The sequence below is a fragment of the Phaseolus vulgaris genome, chromosome 5, assembly GCF_000499845.2.
Source record: "Phaseolus vulgaris cultivar G19833 chromosome 5, P. vulgaris v2.0, whole genome shotgun sequence".
Classification (NCBI taxonomy): Eukaryota; Viridiplantae; Streptophyta; class Magnoliopsida; order Fabales; family Fabaceae; genus Phaseolus; species Phaseolus vulgaris.
Window position 1 is genome coordinate 21,773,485 of NC_023755.2, and position 26,000 is coordinate 21,799,484.

At 33.0% G+C, this 26,000-nt stretch overlaps 2 protein-coding genes and 1 pseudogene across 4 annotated transcripts; all 3 read left to right on the plus strand.

Annotated features, from left to right (window-relative positions):
* Positions 1–3,072: 3,072 nt before the first annotated feature.
* On the plus strand, positions 3,073–10,520 carry LOC137835293 (stem-specific protein TSJT1-like). Of its 2 annotated transcripts, none has more exons than XM_068643740.1 (4): positions 3,073–3,410; positions 3,622–3,862; positions 3,957–4,077; positions 10,007–10,520. In XM_068643740.1, exons 1-4 carry the CDS (start codon positions 3,199–3,201, stop codon positions 10,195–10,197), a joined length of 765 nt encoding a protein of 254 aa, XP_068499841.1. In that variant the 5' UTR covers positions 3,073–3,198; the 3' UTR covers positions 10,198–10,520. The 2 variants fall into 2 exon arrangements, 1 of the variants encoding a protein (XP_068499841.1); XR_011085064.1 differs by having other exon boundaries at positions 3,115–3,410; positions 3,957–4,294; positions 9,953–10,520.
* A 2,585-nt stretch (positions 10,521–13,105) lies between these two features.
* LOC137835294 (lanC-like protein GCR2) lies at positions 13,106–16,168 on the plus strand. 2 transcript variants are annotated; one of them, XM_068643741.1, is made up of 6 exons: positions 13,106–13,396; positions 13,467–13,650; positions 14,289–14,400; positions 14,503–14,619; positions 14,712–15,026; positions 15,709–16,168. In XM_068643741.1, the coding sequence occupies exons 1-6, from the start codon at positions 13,180–13,182 to the stop codon at positions 16,045–16,047; spliced, it is 1,284 nt and encodes a 427-aa protein (XP_068499842.1). In that variant the 5' UTR covers positions 13,106–13,179; the 3' UTR covers positions 16,048–16,168. The 2 variants fall into 2 exon arrangements, with proteins under 2 accessions (XP_068499842.1, XP_068499843.1); XM_068643742.1 differs by having other exon boundaries at positions 13,108–13,335; positions 13,472–13,650.
* Positions 16,169–23,296: 7,128 nt separating this feature from the next.
* Positions 23,297–23,792, plus strand: LOC137834450 (large ribosomal subunit protein uL11-like; annotated as a pseudogene).
* Positions 23,793–26,000: the final 2,208 nt, after the last annotated feature.

The window sequence follows — 26,000 nt, forward strand, 5'->3', positions numbered from 1 at the left end:
GAAAATTGTTTTTAATTTGATTGCAGAAAATCAACTGGTTGTTTTTGTGAAACAATTGGTTGTTTATACCAAGAGTGTTGAGAATCAAAGCAAAAGCAATTTTAAAGAGAGTAAGGATAGAGAGATTAATAAAAAATGTTTATACAGGTTCACTCTTTATCAAGAGCTACATCTAGTCCTCAACAACCACTAAGAATTCACTAAGTAATCAACCTTGATTACAACCAACACACCAAAGTGATGATCTTGAACCCTTCAAGAACACACACCACCTTTGGCAAACACCACACAGTTTTCAGAACAACCTCTGAAACTGCACAACACCAATTCACACAAAATTACAATGATCAAGAAAGAAAGGAATGGAATACATCTGGGTACAATCAAAGATTAAAGCATAGTGAATATAGGACAATCCTATTCCACACTTGAGAATGATCCAAAACTCTTTGAAATCTTGAAAAACTGATTTGAATGAATTCTCTTAGTTGATTAACAACCAGGAGCATAAAACAACTTATTTAAACTTCAATAAGTTGGTCAAAGCATTTAATACAAGAGCCAAAATTAGTATAAATCATTTAAAATAGATTAAAGCCACTTAATAGAATTTTGTTAAGGTTTTCAGAAAATCAATCGATTGAAAACACAAATCAACCGATTGAAAACACGAATCAACCGCTTGAAAACACGAATCAACCGATTGAATTGGTTTGACAACAAAGTCAAGCTTTTCCAAATCCTTTTCAAAATACACAGAGTGTAAAACAACCGATTGAATCGACATTTCAACAGGTTGAATTTTCACTTTCTTTAGAAAACACATTTTTTTCAAAATGATTGAAATCAAACAACCTTGGATCATTACAGAGAGTGGATTAACAAATTCAAATACATATAGACACACACAATCGGCAACAAGGATCTTCATGCATTCCACTTGAATTTGGAGACATCAAAACACATTGTTCAACAATTATAAGATAATGAAAAACATTATAATACTAAACTAATATTATAATATTATTTAGTAAGACTATATGATATGTCTTTTATAATTAACTAGTAAATTTCATATTATATGTTATGGACACACTAGACATTTTTCATAATGGATGCTTTAAATATGTATTTTTTGTGAATATTAAATCAATTAATAATGAAGACATGTCATGATGAATGCAAGTAACTTTAAAAAATCTTTATTGAACACTATCTCAATGATTTGGAGTGTAAACTCTTAATTATGTGACTTGAAAAGTAATTTTATCAAGTTGTGTCATGAGTTTCAAGTTTAAAGTATTGTTTAAAAGTCAAGATCAAAGATATACATCATTCACACATTATCTATCAAGACATCTTTTAAAAATAAAATTGTAACAGAGTTACTAATCTCCCAACCAAACAATATCTCGTATGTAATAATTTACTTAAAAAATATTATGTTATAATAAACTTGAAGTTAAAACATTTAAGAAGTAACTAAAAACAAGGTTCCAATAGATTTTAACTCTCCATTGAAATTTGTTTTTTATTATCTAAAAGTCTTATATTAGTTAAAAACTATAACAAATCACATTTAAATACAACATCCTTTTTTTTATCCAGATACAATGATCTTTAAATACAAAACAATGATCTGCTCCAATTATGTTAATTTATAAAAGAGTGAAGTAAAACTATTAACGTTGGTGATGCAACTTTAAAAAAAGCATCTTATGAATGAATGATTTACATTAGCCAATATTATGAGATATTTTGTTTAGTGAATAAAATATTGGATCTAGGTGACCGAAAATTATGGGATTCTATATGAAAACCATGGGAAAGCTTGGAAATGGCATTGAATAGAATCATTGAATGGAGGCTGCACCTTACCCCGAATTAATCATTAGGTGTGGTCTCCACCATGAGAAAACAAAAGCTACATCTCAGCTAGTTTCCTTGTAACAATTTAAAGCTCAAATAAGATAAAGAAAGGATAAGAACAGTAAGATAAACTTACAATAATCCACAGTTTCCAAAATACAGCGGTTCTGCTGAATTTCGTGTCATAATTTTGATGGCCTAAACATATATGAATAATATATTTAATTGTTTTTCACTTTCACTTATTGATTAACATTAGTTGAAAGTTCAAACCAATGATTTAACTCTTAATTTTTAATGGCATGTCACATCTATTGCTTACTATCTTGTCCTATTTTTAGAGGTCATATTAGCCGGTTACCACACGCAATTGCCTTCTGCTTTAAAACCAAAAGCAGAAGTGCAGAAATAAACATTGAAAAATAAAAACAAAAGAAAATTCCAAGTTGAAGATTAAAAGAATAATTAGCCTGGCCTTATTGCTTAGAATCAGAGACTTTGCTGTCGAAACAAGGGAAACTGCTTCCAATCTCCCATGGTAATAGCAGATAATATGGAATTTGGAAGGATGACAGTGACCACATGGGACCAAAGCTGTCTTAAGAAGCAGACAAAGAGAAATTCTTGTACTTATTTTGAATGACTACATCTGTTACTTCTGTACTGGACTACGATATCTTGTAACATATACACACCTAAAACTAAGAATCAAATTTCTAATGTCTGTTCTAATTATATTGCTAATGTTATGATTAAGGTGATGCTTAGATATTAATTAGAAGAAAAATACTTCACAGGATAAGATTAAGACTATACCTATTACAATTTGATACTTATCCATCAAACTAGGATATAGGACCCACACCTACAACTTCCAACAAGGCCACTTTAACCATTCCTAACTTTGGGGTAGGTACTGGAAATGACTAAAATGATCCCAAACTTAGCCTTTTATTAGTTTCATTTCCACGTCCGCAAATTAAAGATAATTTTTTTTTATAAATGAATTAAATTTTATTTTAAGAGTAAAATTAAATTAAATTTAAAATATATTTCTTACTATAATATTATTTAGAATGTATTTATATAAATAGTTGCAAATATAAGATTTAATTAGGATTAAAATTTACTTCTTAATATATTTAATTTTTTTATTATGTAAAAATAAAAATAAAACGTGAGATTTTAAAACTGCACACTGTCCAAATTTTTTCACATAGGGTTATAAATATCATAATGGCCCTTGCTCAGAATCCCTGCTTTTCATTTTTTTAATTTCAATACTTATGCAATTATAGTGAGGCTAGAGATTCCTGGTGCTAAATCAAAATGTTGGCCATTTTCCACAAAGCTTTTGCTCATCCACCTGAAGAGCTGAACAGTCCTGCTTCTTACCAAGGCTCCAAGAAACCTAAGGTTCCTCAGGAAACTCTCAAAGATTTCCTTGCTCACCATCCTCACAACACTTGCTCTATGAGCTTTGGTCATGCTGCTGTGCTAGCTTATGTTCGTCCTGATCAACCTTTCTCTCTTCATCAAAGGTTGTGTAGGATTCTCCTTATGTATATCATTGATTTTCCATACTGATTTTTACTGTTATGGATACCTACACCTACCTTTCTTGCTTTCTTATTAAGGGTGCTTTTCATGTGGTCATGTAAAGGTAGGTGTGAGTTTTCAAATTAGTAAGGTGAAAGAATGATTAAAACTGGCTTAGAAAGAATGCTCAAAATTGGCTTCTCTGAATTGTAGGCTGTTTTGTGGGATTGATGACATATACTGTATCTTCTTGGGGAGCTTGAACAATTTGTCCTTACTCATCAAGCAATATGGATTGTCAAAGAACACTGATGAGGCCATGCTTGTGATTGAAGCTTATAAGACCCTCCGTGACAGGGGTCCATACCCGGCAGATCAAGTTGTGAAGGAACTTGATGGCAGCTTTGCCTTTGTTGTGTATGACAGCAAGGTTGGCAGTGTCTTTGCAGCACTGGTATACTAATCTACCATGCTTTATTTTGACTTTTGCCCCCCTTTTCTTAATTATTGAAGTGCTTTTAACAAAGTTGTTGATCATGGTTTTGCAGGGTTCTGATGGGGGAATCAAATTGTATTGGGGTATTGCAGCTGATGGATCTGTGGTAATCTCTGATGATCTACAAGTCATAAAGGAGGGCTGTGCCAAATCCTTTGCTCCCTTCCCAACAGGTACCTTTCTAGCCACCAGTCATTGGTTTTTACAGGACATTTCTGTTAGATTTTGGAAATGATTGTTCAATCTATAGTGATATAACATAAATTCTTTTCTAAAAAAGAGAAGTCAATGGAATAAACCAAAATTATACAATTAAAATAGGAAAAAATCATACAAGGGAATAAATTAAGCTAACAGTTTAAGGTAATGAAATTACATCAAAGAGGCTAGGTGATGTGAATGTAACTACAAGAACACATGATTCTTGACATTCTTAGGAACAACTTGAGCTGGATTTGAAAGGCACTTTACTTTAGAATTGGATCAATGTTCTAAATTCAAGAACTCACCAAAACTAAGCACCAACCAAGACTCATATGGAAGTCCATGTATTGTCAAATTGAATCAAAACAAAAGGAAAGAAGAACAAGAATTAAAACTGGACAGAATTTAAAAGCTAGCTACTGAACCAAAACAGAATTAAGAACACAATGCTGGAAACACAAAATTAAACGGTAGAAAAAGGAGTAAACTCTAGGAATCAAAACTACCGAATGGAAAATTGAAGAAAAGGGAAGAAGAACACTTATAGAAGAAGATGCTTGCTGGATTTTGAGAATTGGAAGAAGCCATTCACGCCACTTGGAACCTTGAACCAAGATAAGTGATGGAGTGCCACCACTTGAAGCTCACCATAGCTCACAAGATAAGGCAAAGAAGAGGAAGACTCAAAACTCACAAATTCTCTCCAAAATTGAGTATAGTCTCTCTACTATAAAATTCCAATCTGAATTGTGAAGGACCTAAGCCCTCCTTTTATAGGAGTAAGGGCTGGTCATTTACATAGCTTATTCCCTAAGCTACCCAAAAAACTCCTAAGATCACACCCCCTTACTAAGCTCACTCCCCAAGCTTCTAGAATTTGCTAAGCTAAAGCCTAAAGATGCTTTTACAAAAGAGGTGTCTCATGTTTCCCTCTAAGCACCTTTCTAAACATTATTCTATATTATTTACAATTTAAAAGAAACTATAAAGAGAGATATTTAATATGAAGCCTATTATTTGAGAGTTTGTAGACTTCTTTATCTTTAGGCTTGATCTTCTCTTTGACTTCTTTTAATTTGTGAGAAGACTAGAAGGAAGAACTTCAAATGTGTAGGTGAAAATCCTCTTCCTTCATTAATAAAATCCTCTCCTAGTGGATATCCATCATACTCCCCGAGTTGGAGAGAATTCGTCCACGAATTCAGTACTCCTGCATAAAACAAAGTCAGTTTGCTATTATATAAGAGAAGACAAGAAGAAATGGGCAAACATGACTTATCACTTTGAAATGTTGGGAGTTCAGAAAAAGATGGTCTATACACAGACCATGTTGGAAAAGATTGTTTAGGAATGATATTATTTGGTAAAATAGGAAATATGAAAAAATCATCCTTAACATTCTTTATCCAATATGGTGTGGAAGTAGGAACCTTAGGTAATGAAAATGACAAAGAAGAAGAAGACCTTGTAGGCGTAGCACGAGTCAACAAAAGTGATTGAGTTGAGAAGGTATTAAGACTCGGTTTATCATGTACTTCAATTTCCTTTTCATTTTCTTTTTGAGTTTCTTTGGGATTGGTCCTATATGCTAGACGATGTGGTAAAGAAACCCTGGGCATTAAGTCTATTTGGTGTTCAATCCCTCTTAAAGGTGGTAAGCCTTTAGGAGGATCTTGAATCACATCTTCACAGTCCTTTACCAAATTGTCCAAACATGTGGGACTATCCTTAGCCGACTCACAGTCAATAGTCCTAGGAATAGCTAAAAAAATAGGCTTTTGAGTAACTATTACCCTTTTAACTTGTTGTGTGGACATGAGAAGGCTTCTCTTGGAATTTTTTATATCATTTTCTTTCTCTCTTTTTTCTCTCATTTTAACTTGGTCCTCATGTACTTCCTTTGGAGAGAGAGACTTAAGAGTGACTTTGTGTCCATGGAAGTGAAAAGACATTTTGTTGGTAAAGCCATCATGAAAAACTTTTCTATCAAATTGCCATGGCCTACCTAAAAGAATATGTGTGGCTTCCATTGGGACAACATCACACAAGACCTCATCTTTATATTTACCAATAGAAAATGTAATGAGGACTTGCTTGTTAACAACTATCTCACCCACCGCACTCAACCATTGTAACTTGTAGGGCTTGGCATGAGAGATGGTAGGCAATCCAAGTTTGTCTACCACTCTTGTGCTTGCCACATTCGCACAACTCCCCCCATCCACAATCAAAGAGCATACTCTATCACTAATAAGACACCTTGAATGAAAAATATTTTCTCTTTGAGTTTCATCAAAAGGTTTTAAAACTTGTCCAAGCATGCGTCTTATTACTAATAGGTCACCCTCATGTGGGCTTTCACTTTCACTCTCACTTGGGGATCTAGAAGGTGAGGAATGTCTAGAAGATTCGGACCCATGCTCACTACTATCTACCCCATCATGCATATACATAGCTCGTTTAGAAGGGCAATTAGAAGCAATATGTCCATAGCTTAAGCATTTAAAACACTTCTTACTAGACGATTTAGGTGGTGATTTAGGCCTAGAATTGGAAGTGGAAGGCTTAGACTCTCTAGGTTTGAAAGTAGAGTCCTTAGAAGGGATATTTGAAAAAGAGTTATTTTTATTTTTCCAAGAAGAGTGGTAGTAGTTATCCTTAGAAGAATTTTTGAAAGCATTTTTCCTTGCAAGTTGATTTTCAATTTTGCTAGCAAGGTGCACCACATTTTCCAAAGAAGAATATTCTTGTAACTCTACCACGTCTTGAATGTCCCTTCGAAGGCCACTCACAAACCTAGCTATCTTAGCTTCCTCACTCTCATCCATATTAAGTCGAATTAAAAGCGTGTCTAGTTGTTTAAAGTAATCATCCACACTTAGCGTGCCTTGATGAAACCGTTGGAGTTTCAACATTAGGTCTTTCCTAAAGTGTGGGGGTACGAATCTAGCGCGTAAACATGCTTTCAAATCGTTCCAAGAGACCACGGGAGGCCTCTTGTGTAGGTCAATGTCCATGAGGTATTGATGCCACCATTGCATGGCATAGTCCAAAAATTCTAAAGAAGCTAACTTAACCCTATGCTCATCCCTAACCCCATTTACATCAAAAATTTGGTCAACCTTAGCCTCCCATCCTAAGTATACATTGGGATCACTATCACCACTAAAACTAGGAAGTTTTACATTTGGAGAACAAGGGCCAGCCACATGTTGGCGCCTCTCTTCATGGTGATGATGTCTTGGCCTTGGATTATCTTCATAATAACCATGGGAGTGCCTTGAAGAATGCCGACTAGGAGGAGGAGTTCTTCTCTCACGGTTTTGATGCATTTCTTCTCGGTTTAACTCCAAACTTTGGAGCCGTGCTTCCATCTTCCTTATCACCTCAAGATAGTGAGCATTGGATTGCTTGGCATTCTTTAAGTCTTCATAAAGGGCTGCCTTTTGTGGTGAGCACGGTTTGGAGGACTCTCCACTAGAGAAATGAGCCATGAGCAGAAAATACACAAAAACAGCAAACAAAAACAGTGAAAGAAACTTGTTAAACAATTAAAAACAGTGAGATATAGGTTGCTGGAAAATGCCCAAGAAAGCACTCAAACCACTCCAAGAAAATATTTTGTCCTCAACCAAGCCTTGCTTGTGAATTGGAGTAGCTTCAAGTGAAATATGTTACAGCAAACCAACTTACTTAAGAACAAGTCTCCACACAACTTTAAGAAGAACAAAAAGACAAGCAAGAAAAAGGTGTAAACAATAAAAGCTAAACCAAAAACAGAGAGTAATGTATGACAAACTAGAAAGAATATGAATGAAAGACAATCAAGAAAAATAAGGAACTCAATGAATAAAGAAGGCACACAAAAAGAGTCCTAAAGAAAAGTGCTAGAGTAGATTAAAGAAAACAGAAAACAGCTACTGGAATTTTATTTTTTTTTAAAAGCAAACTGTGCTATGTTTACAGATTTAACTGTACCGATTGAAAGCGAACTGGAATGTGAAAAATTAACCACAGAAACTTCAATGTCTTAACTCAAAAATGGCACTGGAATGAGGTAAAAACAGTAAGCCAATTGAGAGAAATAAATTTTTCAAAATTGCTGCCCAATTACCGTATTCTTTTCGGCAGTATTGTACACTTTTCGTATTTTATTTATCATTTTTTGTGTACTTGGAATTTTTGAGTGATTCTTTTTTCTATGCTTTTGTAACACTTTGAAGTATGTAAATCCAAATTTTCAGAAATTTCCTATGAGCCAATTAATTGCAGTAAATTGAAAACAGTAGCACGTTTGTAAGAAAACAGAGGAGCCTATTTAGGAATGAAAAACAGTATGATGAACTAGCAAAGACATAATGGAAATTGTGTAAAGGAACTTGTATAGAATGAAAATACAAGCATGAACTCAAATCTAAAAAGGAAAATGCACAAAGGATCAAGCAATAAACTCAAAAAACAGAAAGTAAACCAAAGCAAGAAACAATTAAAGCAATAAAAGTACTACTAGAAGTAATGACAATTATGGAATAACATGACTAAGACAAAACTTGACATGATTACAAAATTAAAAGACATATAACAAGATATAACCACAAGTGAAAGGAAGCTTAAGGTCAGCTCTAGGAAGGAGAATGCCATTCCAAAAGAGCAGCCATACTCATATGAACAATGAGTGCTAAAGTCCTTTTCACAAACACATGGTGTAACAAAAGAAAACAGCAAGAAAACTCAAAATAAATCCTAAAACAGAATGGTAAACAACTTGAATTAAAGAGCTCTTGAAAGTGAAGTGCAATACAACTCAAGAATTAAGCAAAAACAAGCCTAGACTCTAGATACCACATGATGTGAATGTAACTACAAGAACACATGATTCTTGACATTCTTAGGAACAACTTGAGCTGGATTTGAAAGGCACTTTACTTTAGAATTGGATCAATGTTCTAAATTCAAGAACTCACCAAAACTAAGCACCAACCAAGACTCATATGGAAGTCCATGTATTGTCAAATTGAATCAAAACAAAAGGAAAGAAGAACAAGAATTAAAACTGGACAGAATTTAAAAGCTAGCTACTGAACCAAAACAGAATTAAGAACACAATGCTGGAAACACAAAATTAAACGGTAGAAAAAGGAGTAAACTCTAGGAATCAAAACTACCGAATGGAAAATTGAAGAAAAGGGAAGAAGAACACTTATAGAAGAAGATGCTTGCTGGATTTTGAGAATTGGAAGAAGCCATTCACGCCACTTGGAACCTTGAACCAAGATAAGTGATGGAGTGCCACCACTTGAAGCTCACCATAGCTCACAAGATAAGGCAAAGAAGAGGAAGACTCAAAACTCACAAATTCTCTCCAAAATTGAGTATAGTCTCTCTACTATAAAATTCCAATCTGAATTGTGAAGGACCTAAGCCCTCCTTTTATAGGAGTAAGGGCTGGTCATTTACATAGCTTATTCCCTAAGCTACCCAAAAAACTCCTAAGATCACACCCCCTTACTAAGCTCACTCCCCAAGCTTCTAGAATTTGCTAAGCTAAAGCCTAAAGATGCTTTTACAAAAGAGGTGTCTCATGTTTCCCTCTAAGCACCTTTCTAAACATTATTCTATATTATTTACAATTTAAAAGAAACTATAAAGAGAGATATTTAATATGAAGCCTATTATTTGAGAGTTTGTAGACTTCTTTATCTTTAGGCTTGATCTTCTCTTTGACTTCTTTTAATTTGTGAGAAGACTAGAAGGAAGAACTTCAAATGTGTAGGTGAAAATCCTCTTCCTTCATTAATAAAATCCTCTCCTAGTGGATATCCATCAGTGGATATCCATCACTAGGGTACTGTGAAATTTCAATAAATTTAACCATGAGATGTTGGTGGTGGAATGCAGGGTGTATGTTTCACAGTGAAGGAGGGTTGATGAGCTTTGAGCATCCAATGAACAAGTTGAAGGCAATGCCAAGGGTGGACAGTGAAGGGGCCATGTGTGGGGCAAACTTCAAAGTTGATAAGTTTTCCAGAGTCAACAGCATTCCTCGAGTGGGAAGTCAATCCAATTGGATGGAATGGGACCAACATTAGCATAAAATAAAACCTTATGGATAATAATGTCATCTACGATCCAATTTACCCTTCTGAATTTGTTTTATTTTCTTCTTGCTTCGGTTGTTTTCCTGTTTCCTTCCGGCATAGTACATATTGAAGTGCTTTTCAGACATGTTAATTGTTGACCATGGCGCTTGTGTTGTCACTCACAGAGATTAACATGGTTCATGGCAGGAACTTGTGTGTCAGTGTTTTATTGCATGAAGATGTGCCAAGTAGGTCCTAGGAATTGTATGTAATATGAATGACATGGTGTACAAAATGGATGAACAATGACAAACTATAGTTACTGCAGTCAATTTCTGAATCAAAAGTGCTTCGCCTAGTTTAATGCCACGTTAACATTCATTACAAAAACATACCATAATACCTGCGTTTGTCTTGCTTCTACATTCCTATATGAACTGAAATAATTTAATTATAGTCTACCCAGAAAGTTTCACATCAAATTTGAAAAGATTCTATCATTAGTGTAATATGGTTTATAATATTAAAAATTAAAGTGTAACTCAATCATATCCTCTTTCAATAATAAGATAAATTTTATTTCAAGTATATTGAGATAATTTGAAACTCATAATTTAATTATGATTTTTATTTTTAAAATACACAAAATTAAGAAAAGAGGATGTATTTTTAAATTACACTTAATCTTCACTCTTAACATACAACTTACTAGAAAAGGAAGAGCTTTACCATAGAAATATCTTCGCAAGTCATCATCAACACAGTGCCAGCGAAAATATGGAATCTACACCCCAAATATTTTCTCTTAATTTATGCATTTTCTATTGCGGCAAAATTCGGAATTTTATTAATGAATAGAGTGTATAATTACATTAGCTTGAAGATGCGTTTAATTTGTCAAATTAGTTTGTGAATATGTATTTTACTTATTAAATTATTTCTTCGTGTTTCTGGAATGAATATTTGTAGGGATATCGTGTGCGAAAGCGTAATAATTTCAACAAAAGATTATGAGAAATTAAAGTAATAAGAAAAATGAGAATGATATCAGAAATTTTTAGGTGGAAAACCCTTTTAAATAGAGGTAAAAAACCACCGGCAAGAGAGCCAAAACTTTCACTATAATGGTTCTGGGAGTACAATGAATTCCTCTCATACTAATAGATAAATAGCTCCAAAACAAATTCTCTCTATATGGGTTAAACACTTACACCCAATAGCAGAAATAGAGAGTATATGAAAAGAGAGAGGAAGCAAGTGTATGTTGCTGTTTTTGTTGTGTCCTAAAACCACTATATATAGTGGCTTCCTTCGAGCAATGTAACACACAACAACAAACAACAACACACACTTACTTTCGCTCTCTTTTCCTATACTCTCTATTTCTTCTCTTGGGTGTAAGTGTTTAATCCATATAAAGAGAATTTGTTTTGGGGTTATTTATCTATTAGCCTAAGAGGAATTCATTGTACTCCTAGTACCATTATAGTGGAAGTTTTGGCTCTCTCGCCAGTGATTTTTTTACCTCTATTCAAAGGGGTTTTCCACCTAAAAAATTTCTGGTATCATTCTCATTTTTCCTTGTTACTTTAATTTCTCATAATCTTTTGGTTGAAATTATCACGCTTCCGCACACAATATCCTTACAATATTAAGTTGATTAAATAGTATAAATTGAAAGATTTTAGAAATTATTATTTTAGAGATTGATGCAATTATATTATATCTTTTAGAGATAAATTTGATTATATATTCCCAAATAAAACAATTTCAAGCTATTTTTTATGATATATTATCACATCATTTAGAAAATGCAATATATCCAATCCTTACACGATTAAACTTATATTTTTACATGACAAGATTATTTATCTTTTACAATCTTCGTTTTTATAATCTTGGTATTACATAAGTTAAAATGTGTTTGAATTTATGTTTAAATGTAATAAGAATATAAAAGGTGTCTAAATTTATGTTTTTATCACAAAGTTGACTTTAAATTCAACTATTTTCAACACACTCTCACGTCGAGGTTGTTAATTCGTACGTGAGGACTATATATTATGAGTGGTTCATAGCGAGTGATTTCATAAGTCTAACAAACAATTTTTAGGATAGACTTGAAAGGACTATAATACCATATTATGAACTGAAACTTTCTACCTAATTCAACCTCATAAATTCACTTATAAGATAGGTTTGTAAATTTATATTTTATATATTTTAGAAAAATTAACTTTCTTTTTCTATCATATCATATGACTTAAATGCAAACTAGCTCGCTTTATTTATATTTTTCTTTTAAATCACTCCTATAGTTCCCAATTCAAAATCAATAATAAGGAATATAAAAAAAATAAGAAATTTGTTTACCTCGATAGCTATGAGGCTCGTACACTTCTCTTAAATGGGCGTATTCGTCGGACACACGTATCAGTGTCGACACTCGTACGATACTCGTAGGACACTTATCGGTGAAGTGTTCAATTCAAAAAATATTTGTTGGATTTTTGAAAATTCTAACACGGTTCTAACACAATTTTAAAAAGTATAAATACAATAATTTTTTAAAAACTCAAATTTATTGTATAAATTTTTATTATGATTATAAAAATAAGGAACGAATTCTTTTGAACCAGTCATGAAAAATATTTTCTTGCTCCCACAAAAATCTGAAACATACTTTTGCATATAAATATTTATTTTCAATTTATATAATTCAAAATTATATAATATATAAATCCGTGTCCTACATTTTAGAGATTATACGTATCTCCGTATCCTATATTTTAGAGATTATACGTATTTCCGTGTGTTCATATCCATGTTTTATCATTGTCCGTATCCGTATCTATACTACATAACATGATATTCTTGACTAAAGAGTAAAATGTTACTTTCATAATCAATCTATAATTGTGATTTGGCTAATGAATTTTAAAATTGTTCTTATTTCTTATCAGCAATTGAATTCTACACAGTTAGCCGGAGATGGCCGATCGGTTCTTTCCAAACGAGATGCCACGCTTTGTCGCAGAGACAACAGACCTAATTCCATTGACGGACTCTCTCACTGCCCTTCTCTCTCTTCCTTACCAAATCCTCTCTGAAAAGTTCCAAGCGTCTGCATTTCACTTGAAACAATCGGTACCCAAAAACTTCATTTTGAATTTGTGGGTGTCTTTCAATTGGCTTTCTTCGATTTTGGGTAGGCTGAAGTTAGTAGCTTTAGTGATCTTAATTTGGTGGGTCGGTGTAAAAGTGTTTTGTACTTGTAGTTCAGGTGGTGAGGGAAACATGGGGATCACGCGGGAAGCGTGTGAAGGACTACACCCTTTACACGGGGGCTCTTGGAACAGCATACCTGCTTTTCAAGGCCTACCAAGTAACCAAGGATGGGAATGATCTTAACTTGTGCTCAGAGATTGTTGAGGCCTGTCACTCTGCTTCAGCAGATTCTGGGTATTCTCTCTTTCGTGCGTGTAAGGGTATTATGAGTTATGACTTAGCCACTATAAAGGGTTGGTTTAAACTTTTCAAATGTTTAAATATAGCGTTTATGTTTTAGGTTTTAGGGATTGCTTGCCTTTATTGGTTAGATTGGAGCACATTGCCTGTCTTGTTCTGTACTCCGGAGATTTCCACTTGTGTTTATCCCTCGGTTTACTTGAACCAGTATTGTAAATTAGTGTTTTGAAAAGCCTGAAACTAAACAGTTATACTTTTAATTTGGAATACTTTTTGGTAAAAGTTTAGGCTTCTTGTTTATTGTTCGAGAAAATAATCTGTCCACTTACAGTGCAAAGGAGTTTTTATTTATACTATCATCTATCAATAAATTGTTATATGTGGTGAGTTTTTTGACTTTTACAATACATGCTATGATTTTTTACTGGTTGACACCGAAAACTGTATTTTAGTGTACATTATAACTATAATGTTTCTACCATAATCCACAATATCATCTGCCATATTTTTATGTTGGATGTTTGGTTTGTGTCATAAGCTGTCATCTGCGGTTAATAATGCTGGTTTCAATCCTATGTGGGAAAAGAGATGATTTTGGTTTAACTTTCTAAATTCTAATGTATGAGTTGCAGACGTGTGACATTTCTCTGTGGGCGTGCTGGTGTTTGTGCTCTTGGTGCTGTTGTAGCTAAGCATACCGGTGATGATAGACTACTTGACTATTACCTGAGACAATTCAAAGAGGTATTTTGTTGTTTTTATTTCTGATCCTTATGATAATTCCTATTTATACATGGAATCAAGTTGTATAAACCCTTTTCATATATGTGCCTTTGCTTAGAACAGATTGTAATACCTCGTGATTCGCCCTATGAGCTATTGTATGGCAGAACAGGTTACTTATGGGCTTGTTCATTCTTAAACAAGCATATTGGTCACAACACAATACCTACTACTCACATGGTAATAAGGCGTATGTGCTTCATGATCAGTCTCATTGCAATTTTTAGTCTGCAATTTATTTTGACAAGATTTGTTTTTAACTTCTTCCATAGAGGTCAGTAGTGGATGAAGTTATCTCCGCCGGCAGACAATTAGGTCACAAGGGAAGATGTCCTCTGATGTATGAATGGCATGGGAAGAAATACTGGGGTGCTGCACATGGACTTGCAGGAATTATGCATGTTTTGATGGACATGGAACTCAAGCCAGATGAGGTGGAAGAAGTCAAGGGTACCCTACGTTACATGATTAACTATCGTTTCCCTAGTGGCAATTATCCCTCCAGCGAAGGAAGTGAAAATGACCGTCTTGTGCATTGGTGTCATGGTGCTCCTGGAATCATTCTTACCCTTGTAAAGGCAGCTGAGGTAATATTTTCCTTAGTTGCCAATTTCAAAGGCGTACACTTATCGGATGTAGTGTGTTCAGTCATGTGAGATAGGGTTTTTCATCTTTGAAAGGAAGCTATTGGTTATAACTTTTGCATCATTTAAGCATATGACGTGATTTGTTCCATTGAGAAAGTGTTTCCACACAGGCATGAAGGGAACTGATAAATCATATAGTTTGCATGAATCTGGTTACAATTGATTAATACATTATCGTTGCTTTTAAAAAGAATGACTGATAGTCCAATAATAATGACTAGTGAAATATGGTGGCACTGAAGCTGAAAATAATATATGCAATTCAGTTGGTATTTAAAGTAAGACAAATGTTACCAACATATTGGAAATCGTAAAATTTTGTGGGTCTTACGCTTTTTAATGAATCTCTTTCATAATTTTGTAGATTTCATTAAGTTTTAACAAATACAAAAAATTGTGTTAAGAAGAATGTGTTCCTAGTACCCCTCTTAAGAGTAATTCATTTTGAGTTCAGCAGAAGTAATACTCCTTTCACTTGTCCAACTCCTGTACAAACAAGAAACTAAGTTTCACTTCAGGTTTTCTTATATTTTAAATTGCAGCATTTATGCAATAATTATTGAGCCTAGCTGTGACATGCATGTTCACATCTCATGACTGTAATATTTGCCATAACAATTAGGTTTTTGGGGAGAAGGAATTTTTGCAAGCAGCTGTAGATGCAGGGGAAGTAGTATGGAAGAGGGGTCTGCTTAAGCGAGTTGGGATCTGTCATGGCATCAGTGGGAACACCTATGTCTTTCTTTCTCTTTACAGATTGACGGGAAATGAGGAGTACCTGTACATGGCCAAAGCATTTGGTTGTTTCCTACTTGATAGGGCACAAAAACTGATCTCAGGAGGAAAGATGCATGGAGGAGATCGCCCCTATTCCTTATTTGAAGGTCTTGGAGGAATGGCATATACTTGTCTAGATATGGTTGATCCAAAAATGGCCAAGTTCCCAGGTTATGAATTTTGAGTCACTGTGATGATGTATTAATATTACACATATCCATCATGAAGAACTTTGGAAATATGAGAAGAAACTGCAACTTTGTAATTGTGGCTCTGTAATGTTATATGATATGTATAGGAGTAAACTGTGATGCATCATGCATGGCTCTAGCTTTCAAAAAACGTTTAGTTAGCTTATATCATGGTTAACAATTTTTTTAATAATTCTTGAGAGAATTTAATAAATAGTTATCTTTTTTTTACAGAAATTGTGCCTAATGAGCATGAAGTGAAGATACAAAAAAACTAAGAACAGATTTTTATATCTATACTTATAACATTTGAGGTTAAAATATTTGAGGGAGCACAACCAAAAAACTTTTTACGCGTGGTGTTCTCACGTTTTTTGAAAAAAAAACCAAACTGAAAGAGGAAAGTTTGACACTTGTCGCAATGTGATATTTTTTAATTTTTTGTGTGAACATAACGGATCCTTGCTTCAGCTGATGCAAAATCGGCCCAATGTTTTAAAACTCTTTTTTTTTTCATTCTCTTTCTTTCTCCAATCTTTTTCATTTTGTTTTCGTAGTTCTCTCTCTGAAGCCACTAAATTAGGGTTCCTGAATTAGAGTTTTTGAACATGACTTTTTTTTTTTTTTTTTTTTTTTTCCGTAAATGGTTGTTTATTGGCGATTTCAACATATGTTTCAGAACAATGACAGAGCACCCTTCAGGTAATGGTTTTTGAATTTGAATTTGAATTTTTTATTTCTAGCATTTTTTTCCGCTTTCCCCATTCTCTCTTTCTCTGGAACCTGATTACTCTCCTTTTCACCATTTCGACAACTTCAAAGATGCCGTATTTGAAAGCATTTTTGTCCAAAAACACCATTAGACATTTAGAAATGGTGCGTGCTTTTGAAATGACAATGACGACTGTTTTTCACTATATATACAGTGTTGTATAGAGCCATTATTTCATTTCTGTTCGGTTTTGTTCTTTTCATTTAACATTGAACGAGGTAATCTTTTATACCGTTTCTATGGTTGAGTTCGTGTTCTAGGGTTGTAAGCATGTGTTCATTTAATTTCTTTTTGTTTTTGCCTTTATGATATTTTGTTCTTTTGATTTGTTCATTTGATTCAACTTTGTTCAGTGTATGACCTTATTTCTGTTGAGTTCGTGTTCCAGGTTTGTAAGCATGTGTTCATCTTATTCCTCATTTTTGACTTTTTGATATTTTTATTTATTCATCTAATTTTTTCTTCTGATTTGTTCATCTCATCCAACTTATTCAGTGTGTTTTTTTTTGTCATTATTGTTGAGTTCAAATTTTTCATGGTTTGTTGCGGTGCATCTCATATTTATTTTCAATTTGTTTTGGGTCTCTTCTCATTGGATTCATCGATTCAATTCATATGTTGTTTAGTTTTTTCTTCCTCATTGATTTGCTGCAAGTTGGATGGTTTTCATATTGATAATGGTTCTGTCACATGTTTTCTTTTGCACTGAATTTAACAGGGTTTCGTTTTAAGTGTATTTAGGGCCATTGTTTTTTTAGAACGTGGTGTAGAATAATCATAGAGCACCTAAAAGGTAATTTCTTTTTTAATTTGAATTGTCCATTGTTATTGGTTTTGACATTTGTCATATTGGTTACGGTTAATATTTATATATTGCTTTATATTAGTTTATTAGACTTTATTGTGTAGGTTGCATTTGAAGAAGAACAGTCTGAACACGCTCACACGGAACAGTCTGAAGAACACGCTCACGCAACTGCTTATTGTGTAGGCTGCATTTGAAGAACAATCTGTAGGATAAAAAAACTTTCATTTGTAGGATTGATATAAGGACAAAGAATTCTTTGATTGTTTAAAGACGTATCTTTTATTCTCTGATGAAAGAAGTCTATATCAATGTAAAATCAATTTTTGATGTAAAATGTTTAAATTATGTTTAAGGTAATTTGATTTATATGATTGATACCAAGATAAAAGATTTCTTTGATTGTGTAAAGAGACATTTTGTATACTTTGATGAAAGAAATTATATTAATGTAAAATCAAATTTTGATGTAAACGGTTTAGATTATATTTAAGGTCATATTCTTTGTTTTGTGTAAAGATATGAATATTCTGTAATTGTTTGGAAACTATTTTCTATTGCATTGTGTTTTGGAAACAACATGTTAATAATGTAACATATGATATAAAAAAATATAAAAATATAATGACATTGATTTCCATTCAATATTATTTAAATCATTTTATGAACATTGAATAAATTAGAAGGCCTAAGAATTAATGAATAAAATAGAATAATATGGAAAATATTTCTAAGTATATATTCATAACTGAACTTAAGACGAGTTATACTGCAATCAATCATTATCTCTTTTGAGGATTAATAAACTTCATCAAATTTTTATTATATTAAGATTATGATTATTATTATTATTATATTAAAATTATGATTATTATTATTATTGTTATATTAAGATTATGATTATGATTATTATTATTATTATATTAAGATTATTATTATTATTATTATTAAATTAAGATTATGATTATTATTATTATTATATTATAATTTTAATATCAATAATAATATTTGATTATTAAAATTAAAATATATACTTATAAGCTGTAGTCTGGGATATTATCTGAAACACCTTTTCAGTTTCCCACTTTTGCATTGTCATCTTTAGCTATTGTCTTCTTTTGCTTCTATCTTTCAAATATGGCAAACAGATCCTCCATGCATTCAGAAATAAGGCCCTGCAACTGTTCAAGTTCTAATCTATTCTATTAGTTTTCTTTCTGACATGCATTTCGTGAAGGTGACAAATTGATTTTTGAGGCTAATATTGAGGTTCAACCCACATATCTGAGGGTGTTGTTAGTTTTGTGATTAGTGAACAAGTTAATTTCGCAAATATGTTTCAGCGAATGACAATGTTACTTTTATTTCATTACAAGTTATGTTTTGTTTCATTATTACATGTTATGTGTTTGATTTTATTTTATTTTATTTTTCAAGTTTATTTAATTTAACCGTATTAGCAATAAAATATCCGAATAGTGTTATAATTTGTCTCAGAATTGGAAATTCGAATTTGAATATTTTATAATGCAGTATTGTATAAAGCCCAATTTGAATATATTGCATGTCAGAATTGGAAAGTCCACTTTCAATATTGCATGTCAAACCAATAACCAGCTTCAAATAACAAAGACACAGAGAGTATTTGCATGCAAAAATGTTAAGGACATACCAAATATACAAATCGAGAATATTGAGCAAACAAGATCAACAATGTTTGTGAATGTTCTTTTCCTTTCTCAATAGCAATAGCCTGTGTTGAACCAAATGTGTTCAAGCTTTGAAGAATCCAAACCCTTTGAAAGATGATGTAATGACTGTGCTTGTTGTTGCTGAGTTGTCTTTTAGATAGGATCTGGGGTAGATTTTATGTATAATCCACTCTTGATTGAATCTAAAGCATAAGCACTCTCAATCCTTTTAAAAGAAAAGTATTTTTCAAACTAAGTGAAAAAAATCTGTTGTTTTGTCGAAACAACCAATTGTTTTATACTTAGGTGTTTTTAGAAAGATTGAAAACTGTTTTTATGGTTGACTTGTTGTCAAAACCAAAACAACCGATTGATTCGTGGAAACAACTGATTGTTTGTTTTGGTACCATAACAAAAAACTGTTTTGTGCTTTGACTGAGCATTAAATGTTTTTACAACTCTTTACGCTCCAGTTTTTAATGCTTTGACCAATCTTTAAATGCAATGAATATTTTGTTAAGATTTGATAACAAACAACAACTTTGAATATATACAAAAAAAATATTTGAGTTTTTCAAGAGATTGAGATTTTGAAAAGTTGAGATTGCTTAGAGATTGAGTTTGATCAAAGAGTGTGAGATAGGATTTTTCATCTTGTATTGATTTCAGATTAGTTCTGTAACAAGTGTAATCCTGTATACTTTTGAAAGGAACTTTCTGTGTGTTGCTGAGAAGTGCTGTGTGTTCTTGAGGGGATCAAGATCAACATTCTTAGTGTTGTTGTGTTGGACCAAAGGAAGTGTGTGTCTTGAGGGGATCAAGGTCACTTCTTTAGTTATGTTGTAAGTGATCTAGGGTTGATTGCTTAGTGGATTTCCCAGTGGTTTCTGGGAAGACTGGATGTAGCTTTGGGTTTAGAGTGAACCAGTATAAATCTCTGTGTGCATTCTCTCTATCCTTAATCTCAAAGTAATTTCATTCTAGACTTAAAAGTTTGCGAAAACCCTCTTTAAACCATTCACCCCCCTCTAGTTTAAAGCCATACTTTCTAACAGCCAGTTCATACAAGGAGAACGCATCCTCCATTTTCCCCTGTAATATCAATATCAATGAATGGAAAAGTTGTAAACAAATCAACCTAAAGTTAAGTCAAATGTAAAAACACTTAGACAAGCAAGCATACCAATTTGTGTTCCATATTCGCATGTCTGATTATTGCTTCAAGAATAAAATTTCACCATTTATCACCATCTATATCTTCAAATAAGTGAGTAAAAACTGTAATTTGTAAAATTTAATAAAAAAAATAGAAAGTGGATTTTGGAAAATCATGTGGCGCCAATTTGACTGCACTAAATTTGACTAGATTTATGACATTTTTTCAATGAGGTTTGTTTGTATTATGAGACACATTCATCAATGTTTTCTCCAATAGTGTATAAAGTTGAATAAGTCTTCTCAAAAAACACTTACACAGTCCACCGTACCGATTTGTGTTCTATATTTGTATGCCTGATTATTGCTTCAAAAATAAAGTTTCACCATCTATATATTCAAATAAGTGAGTAAAAACTGTAATTTATAAAATTTAATTAAAAAAAATAGAAAGTGGATTGTGGGAATTCATATGGCGCCAATTTTGAGAAAATTTATGACATTGTATCAATGAGCTTTGTTTGTATTACGAGACACATTCATCAATGTTTTCTCCAATACTGTATAAACTTGAATAAGCCTTCCCAAAATTGTAAAAAGTATGTGCACAATTACTTTTTGCTGCATGGATTGCATTTATAACATTTTTTATGGTTTATGAGAACAGTGCACATTGATCAATTTTTGCAAATCTGTATAATTCAACCTGGTGTGTTTCATGAAGTGAACCAATTGCCAAAGCTGCCAATCCTATGAAGTTCTGGGTGGTAAATAAAAAGGTCTGCCATGGCCTTTCCCAAACGTTGTTCAAATTGGGTTGCCAAATAGAAAGTGGATTATGGAAAGTATCACCAAAACAGTACTAATTTTTTCTGGATTCATAACATTGTTTGAATGAGGTTTATGATAGCAGTGCACAATGATCAATTTTTTCTGAAATAATGTATAAAGTTGAAGAAGTCATCCTAAAACTATAAAAAGTATGTGCAAAATTGCTTTTGTATATAAGCAACATGATGTACCTTTCATTGTCGTGAGGGGAGAATTCTGGAAAGACAATTAATTTATGTGTGCTCTAAAAAAAGTCGTGTCTTGGGTTTACCTTAACGATGTTAAAATTTAGTTGACAAATGGAAAGTTGAATGTTGAAAGCATATACATTTATTATGAAGGTGTGCTATAAAGCTAGGTAATGTTGACTCTATTTAAATGAACTTCAACATTGTGAATACATTCAAATTGAAATTTTATTCTGTTATTGTGTTTCTCTCACTAAAACTGTTTTCTCTATTTCGTGGAATACACTATGTATATATTGAAATTAGATCAAAAAAATCAATTTGTTAAATGACGTGAATTGAACAAAGGAGTCATGGAATGTGGTTGTTAGAGTCTTAAGGCTATGGTGTGTGCAAGATTTCACGAAACAGAAAATCCCTTTTTCACTAGAGATGATGGTACAGGATGAACAAGTAAGTTTTTCATGAAACTCAAAGTTGTGACATACATATATTTTATATGTGTTGCTTTTGAACATGATTTCCTTATGTATTTTTTAGGGAGTACAAATCCATGCATATGTGAGGAGGACACTAATATATAAATTCCAGAGTCAGATATCTGAAGGTCATGTGTATTCCATCCAATCGTTTAGTGTGGCATCCAATTTAGGATCTTACATAACAACTAAACATGCTTATAAGATTAACTTCCAATATGGAAAAAAAGTATCTTTAATGGCTAATGAAGTGGTACCACAAACTAAACCACATTACACACCTCTTTCACTGCCTTTTGCTGCTGGCTTTGACACCGACATTTTAGTGGGTTAGTTAAATTAACTTTTTTGCTGGTGTTTGGTATCTTTTCAATACAAGTTTACTATTATTAACTTCAATAGTGTTTTACGCAGATATAATTGGAATTCTGACTAGAGTTGGCATAAAGCGACAGTTGACAAAGGAAGGAAAAGTTACCAAAATGAATGTCATCTCCATAGATGGTGATGGGTAATGTGTTAGAAAGTATGGCTTTAAACTAGAGGAAGGGAGTGAATGACTTAAAGAGGGTTTTCGCAAACTCTTAAGTCTAAAATGAAATTACTTTGAGAAACAGTTGATAAGGAAATCAGTTTGCCAAAACACAAAGCAAAAAACACAGCACCAGAAAAACAATCGGTTGTTTCGCAGAAACAATCGGTTGTTTATACCAGTTTACAAATATAAAAACTGAAGTTAAAGAGTTAAAGGATAGAGAAAATGCACACAGAGATTTATACTGGTTCACTCTAAACCCAGAGCTACATCCAGTCTTCTCAGAAACCACTGAGGAAATCCACTAAGCAATCAACCCTAGATCACTTACAACACAACCAAAGAAGTGACCTTGATCCCCTTAAGAACACACTACAAAAAAACGTGTATATAGTGGCGGTTTTAATATGGCGGTTATTAAAAACCGCCACAAAATTATTCGTATAATACGACAGTTTAATAACTGCCAGAATTCTCCTTCAAAAGGTGTCATTTAGAACCGTCACATTTCTCCTTCAAAATATTCATTCTCCTGCATTTTCGTTCCCTCCATACATTCCTTTTTTCATTTCTTTTTCTTTGACCCTTTGGAAACCTCACGCTTTTATCCCTTTGGAAACCTCACAGTAGTGACCCTTTCACCCTTCATAGAGAGCAGTCTTTCAAACCCTCTCACTAAACCCTAAATCTTTTCAATCTCATTAGCGTAAATCCCACCCCTCACATAGCGAAAAAGGTGCAAATAACCCTAATCAACAACACTCCAATCAAGAAACCAACGGTCCAATGCCACCGAAGTTTGATCCCTCACAGGTGGTGGACGTGATCATTCGCGTCACCGGTGGTGAGGTGGGCACTGCGAGTTCTCTCGCACCAAAGATCGGTCCGTTGGGACACTCTCCGAAGAAGATCGATGAAGACATCGCCAAGGAGACTGGATTGGAAGGGCCTCCGTATGACGATGAAGCTCACCGTTCAGAACCACCAGGCGAAGGTGACAGTGGTGCACTCCGCCGCCGCACTTGTCATCAATGCACTCAAAGAGCCCGAGAGGGACAGGAAAAAGAACAAGAATGTAAAGCACAATGGAAACATCGCCCTAGACGACGTGATTGAGATCGTGAGGGTGATGAGGTCGCACTCCATGGCAAAGGATCTCAGCAGAAGCATCAAAGAGATTCTCAGGACTTGTGTGTCTGTTGGGTGCACCGTTGATGGGAAAGACCCCAAGGATCTGCAACAGGAGATTTCCGATGGCGACATTGAGGTTCCTCTTAAATGATTTTGAAGAATTTTCATTTGTTTTTTTTTTAGATTGCTTCTGTTGTTGGCGTTATAATTTTGAATTTGGTTTAAATGATAGAGGAAATTGTTCTACTTCGGAATGGTAAAAAGAAATTAGGGTTTTGAAATAAAGAAGTTGTTTTAGTTTCAATCAAGTATTTGTAATTTTGTTCTGTTTGTCAATGTATGTTATTTTTCCAGGACTCTTACGTTATTCAAAGCTTGGAGAGAGAAATATACAAAAGGCTGGTCATTTTGCTTGGGAGATAGTTCCAGTGTCATAAAAATTCCTACCTATATCTAATTCAGTTGATAACTTATTCTGTGTTGTTAATTTGATTTTCAATTAATGCTTTTTGTACATTCGGGTTGAGATTTCTGGCAGAAGAGGGAAACCTTCCACGCTTCTTGATAAAGATGAAGGTTTGGGAAAGGTAAATAGACTAATTTACAAATCCTAACTAATCGAAATGGATCATGTGGTTTGTGGTGCATATTAGGAGATTTTGGGTTTAAGTTGTTATGCTGTGTGATGGGGACTAGGTATGTGTATGCCAATAGTAAATGGACCTGAATTACTAAGAAATACAGTTTTTTTAAGGTTTTCCTATCACATTTTTTGGCTACTGCTTTACTTGTATGGAGCTAGAAATTGGTTACGCAAATAGATTGAATTTGTATACATGAGCTTTTGGATTTCTTTCGTTGTCTAGTTTGAGGCAGGGAGTGTTTGTTAATTGGTTTTATTGTTTTTTACAATTACGTGTTCCAACTTAAGGTACCAATACATATTTAAACAACCTAAATCAAAATGACAACACCGATAACCAATATTCATATTTGAATTCTTTGATGTGTGATTTTATAGTGGACATTTCATCCTTTCATATTCAAGAGCAGAAAGATCTACACAGTTGTCATATGGTGCAGGGTTTTAGCATTCTTAGTTGTTAGTTCTGATCACACTTCTCATATTCATTAAAGTATTGTTTAATCTTTTGGGAATATTAATTGAATAGATGAGTTCTTAGCGTGATAGATTGATAAATTAGGATGAGTCAATACTATAAATGCAGGCTGGCCACATGTGTAATGTTGCTTTTAAGTACTATTTTTTATATATTAATGCACTAGTTTTCTCCCTTTATCTAACCTTTGCATATTGTGTACCGTAGGCTTCTCAAGTTCTTCGCATAATAACATTTTATTCTACACAACTTCCTGGTCTAAACTACCACTGCCGTGGGGTATAATTGTTTGAGAATATGTTTGTCTCATCACATGTGCTTAAGGATTACTTCTCTTAACTTGTGTGAATAGCATATACGTGCAACATCTTTTATACATTTATTTTTCATTGATTCTTGTAATTTTAGTCTATTTGATTATCATGCAGGGGTCTAATCTTGCCACATTACCTCATCCAAATAGTGTCTTTGAAGTGCTTTTCATCAATTTTAGTATACATTATTGTATTGGAGTTGTTTATATTTGATTTTTTGGTGTTTTTTTTCAGACACTCATTTCAATTATTATGTGATTTTATTATAATATTGTTTTCATTTATTTTTTAAAAATTGTCAATTAACTCTAAACATATTTTAACTTATTTCAGGCACAGGATGTTGGAAGTGGTGCTTTATCACCAAACTAGAATATAAGATCAAGTGGAGGCAGTAAAACAAATTAGGATTGAGATTAGTTGTAATATGTTTAGAAAGTGAAACAATTTATATTTTGACAATTTAATTTACTTGTTGTTTGGATTAGTTTGACATTATCAACTTTGTTCTCTCAATGAATGAATGAAGTCATATTTTGATTATTATATTTATCATTTTTAATTATATTATGAAGTACAACTATATTGTGAAATTAGTTTGTTATAATTTAATTATATTATTAAACATAATTGGGTACTAAAGTTTAATTATAATATGAAATTAATTAATATTATGAAATCAAATTATAAAACAGAATTAAATAAATTATTATAAATATTAAAAATTAAATTAAATATTTAATATTTAAATTATGACAGTTATAAAGTGCATCATTATAAATGTCATATTATACTGTATTAAGTGGCGGTTAAAACTGCCACTATTTACGTTAGAATTGGTTTGCCTAGTTTTTAAATTACGACATTTATAACTGACGCCAATTACACGCTTAAAACCGCCATTTTATACAATGCATAATATGG

Bases quoted from the DNA above. Each gene is read 5' to 3' on its own strand.
- LOC137835293 (XM_068643740.1), top strand. From the start codon at position 3,199: ATGTTGGCCATTTTCCACAAAGCTTTTGCTCATCCACCTGAAGAGCTG. The intron at 3,863-3,956 runs GTATACTAATCT...ATGGTTTTGCAG, and splicing joins GCAGTGTCTTTGCAGCACTG to GGTTCTGATGGGGGAATCAA. The intron at 4,078-10,006 runs GTACCTTTCTAG...GGTGGAATGCAG, and splicing joins CTTTGCTCCCTTCCCAACAG to GGTGTATGTTTCACAGTGAA.
- LOC137835294 (XM_068643741.1), top strand. From the start codon at position 13,180: ATGGCCGATCGGTTCTTTCCAAACGAGATGCCACGCTTTGTCGCAGAG. The intron at 13,397-13,466 runs GTAGGCTGAAGT...TTGTACTTGTAG, and splicing joins TTGGCTTTCTTCGATTTTGG to TTCAGGTGGTGAGGGAAACA. The intron at 13,651-14,288 runs GTATTCTCTCTT...TATGAGTTGCAG, and splicing joins TCTGCTTCAGCAGATTCTGG to ACGTGTGACATTTCTCTGTG.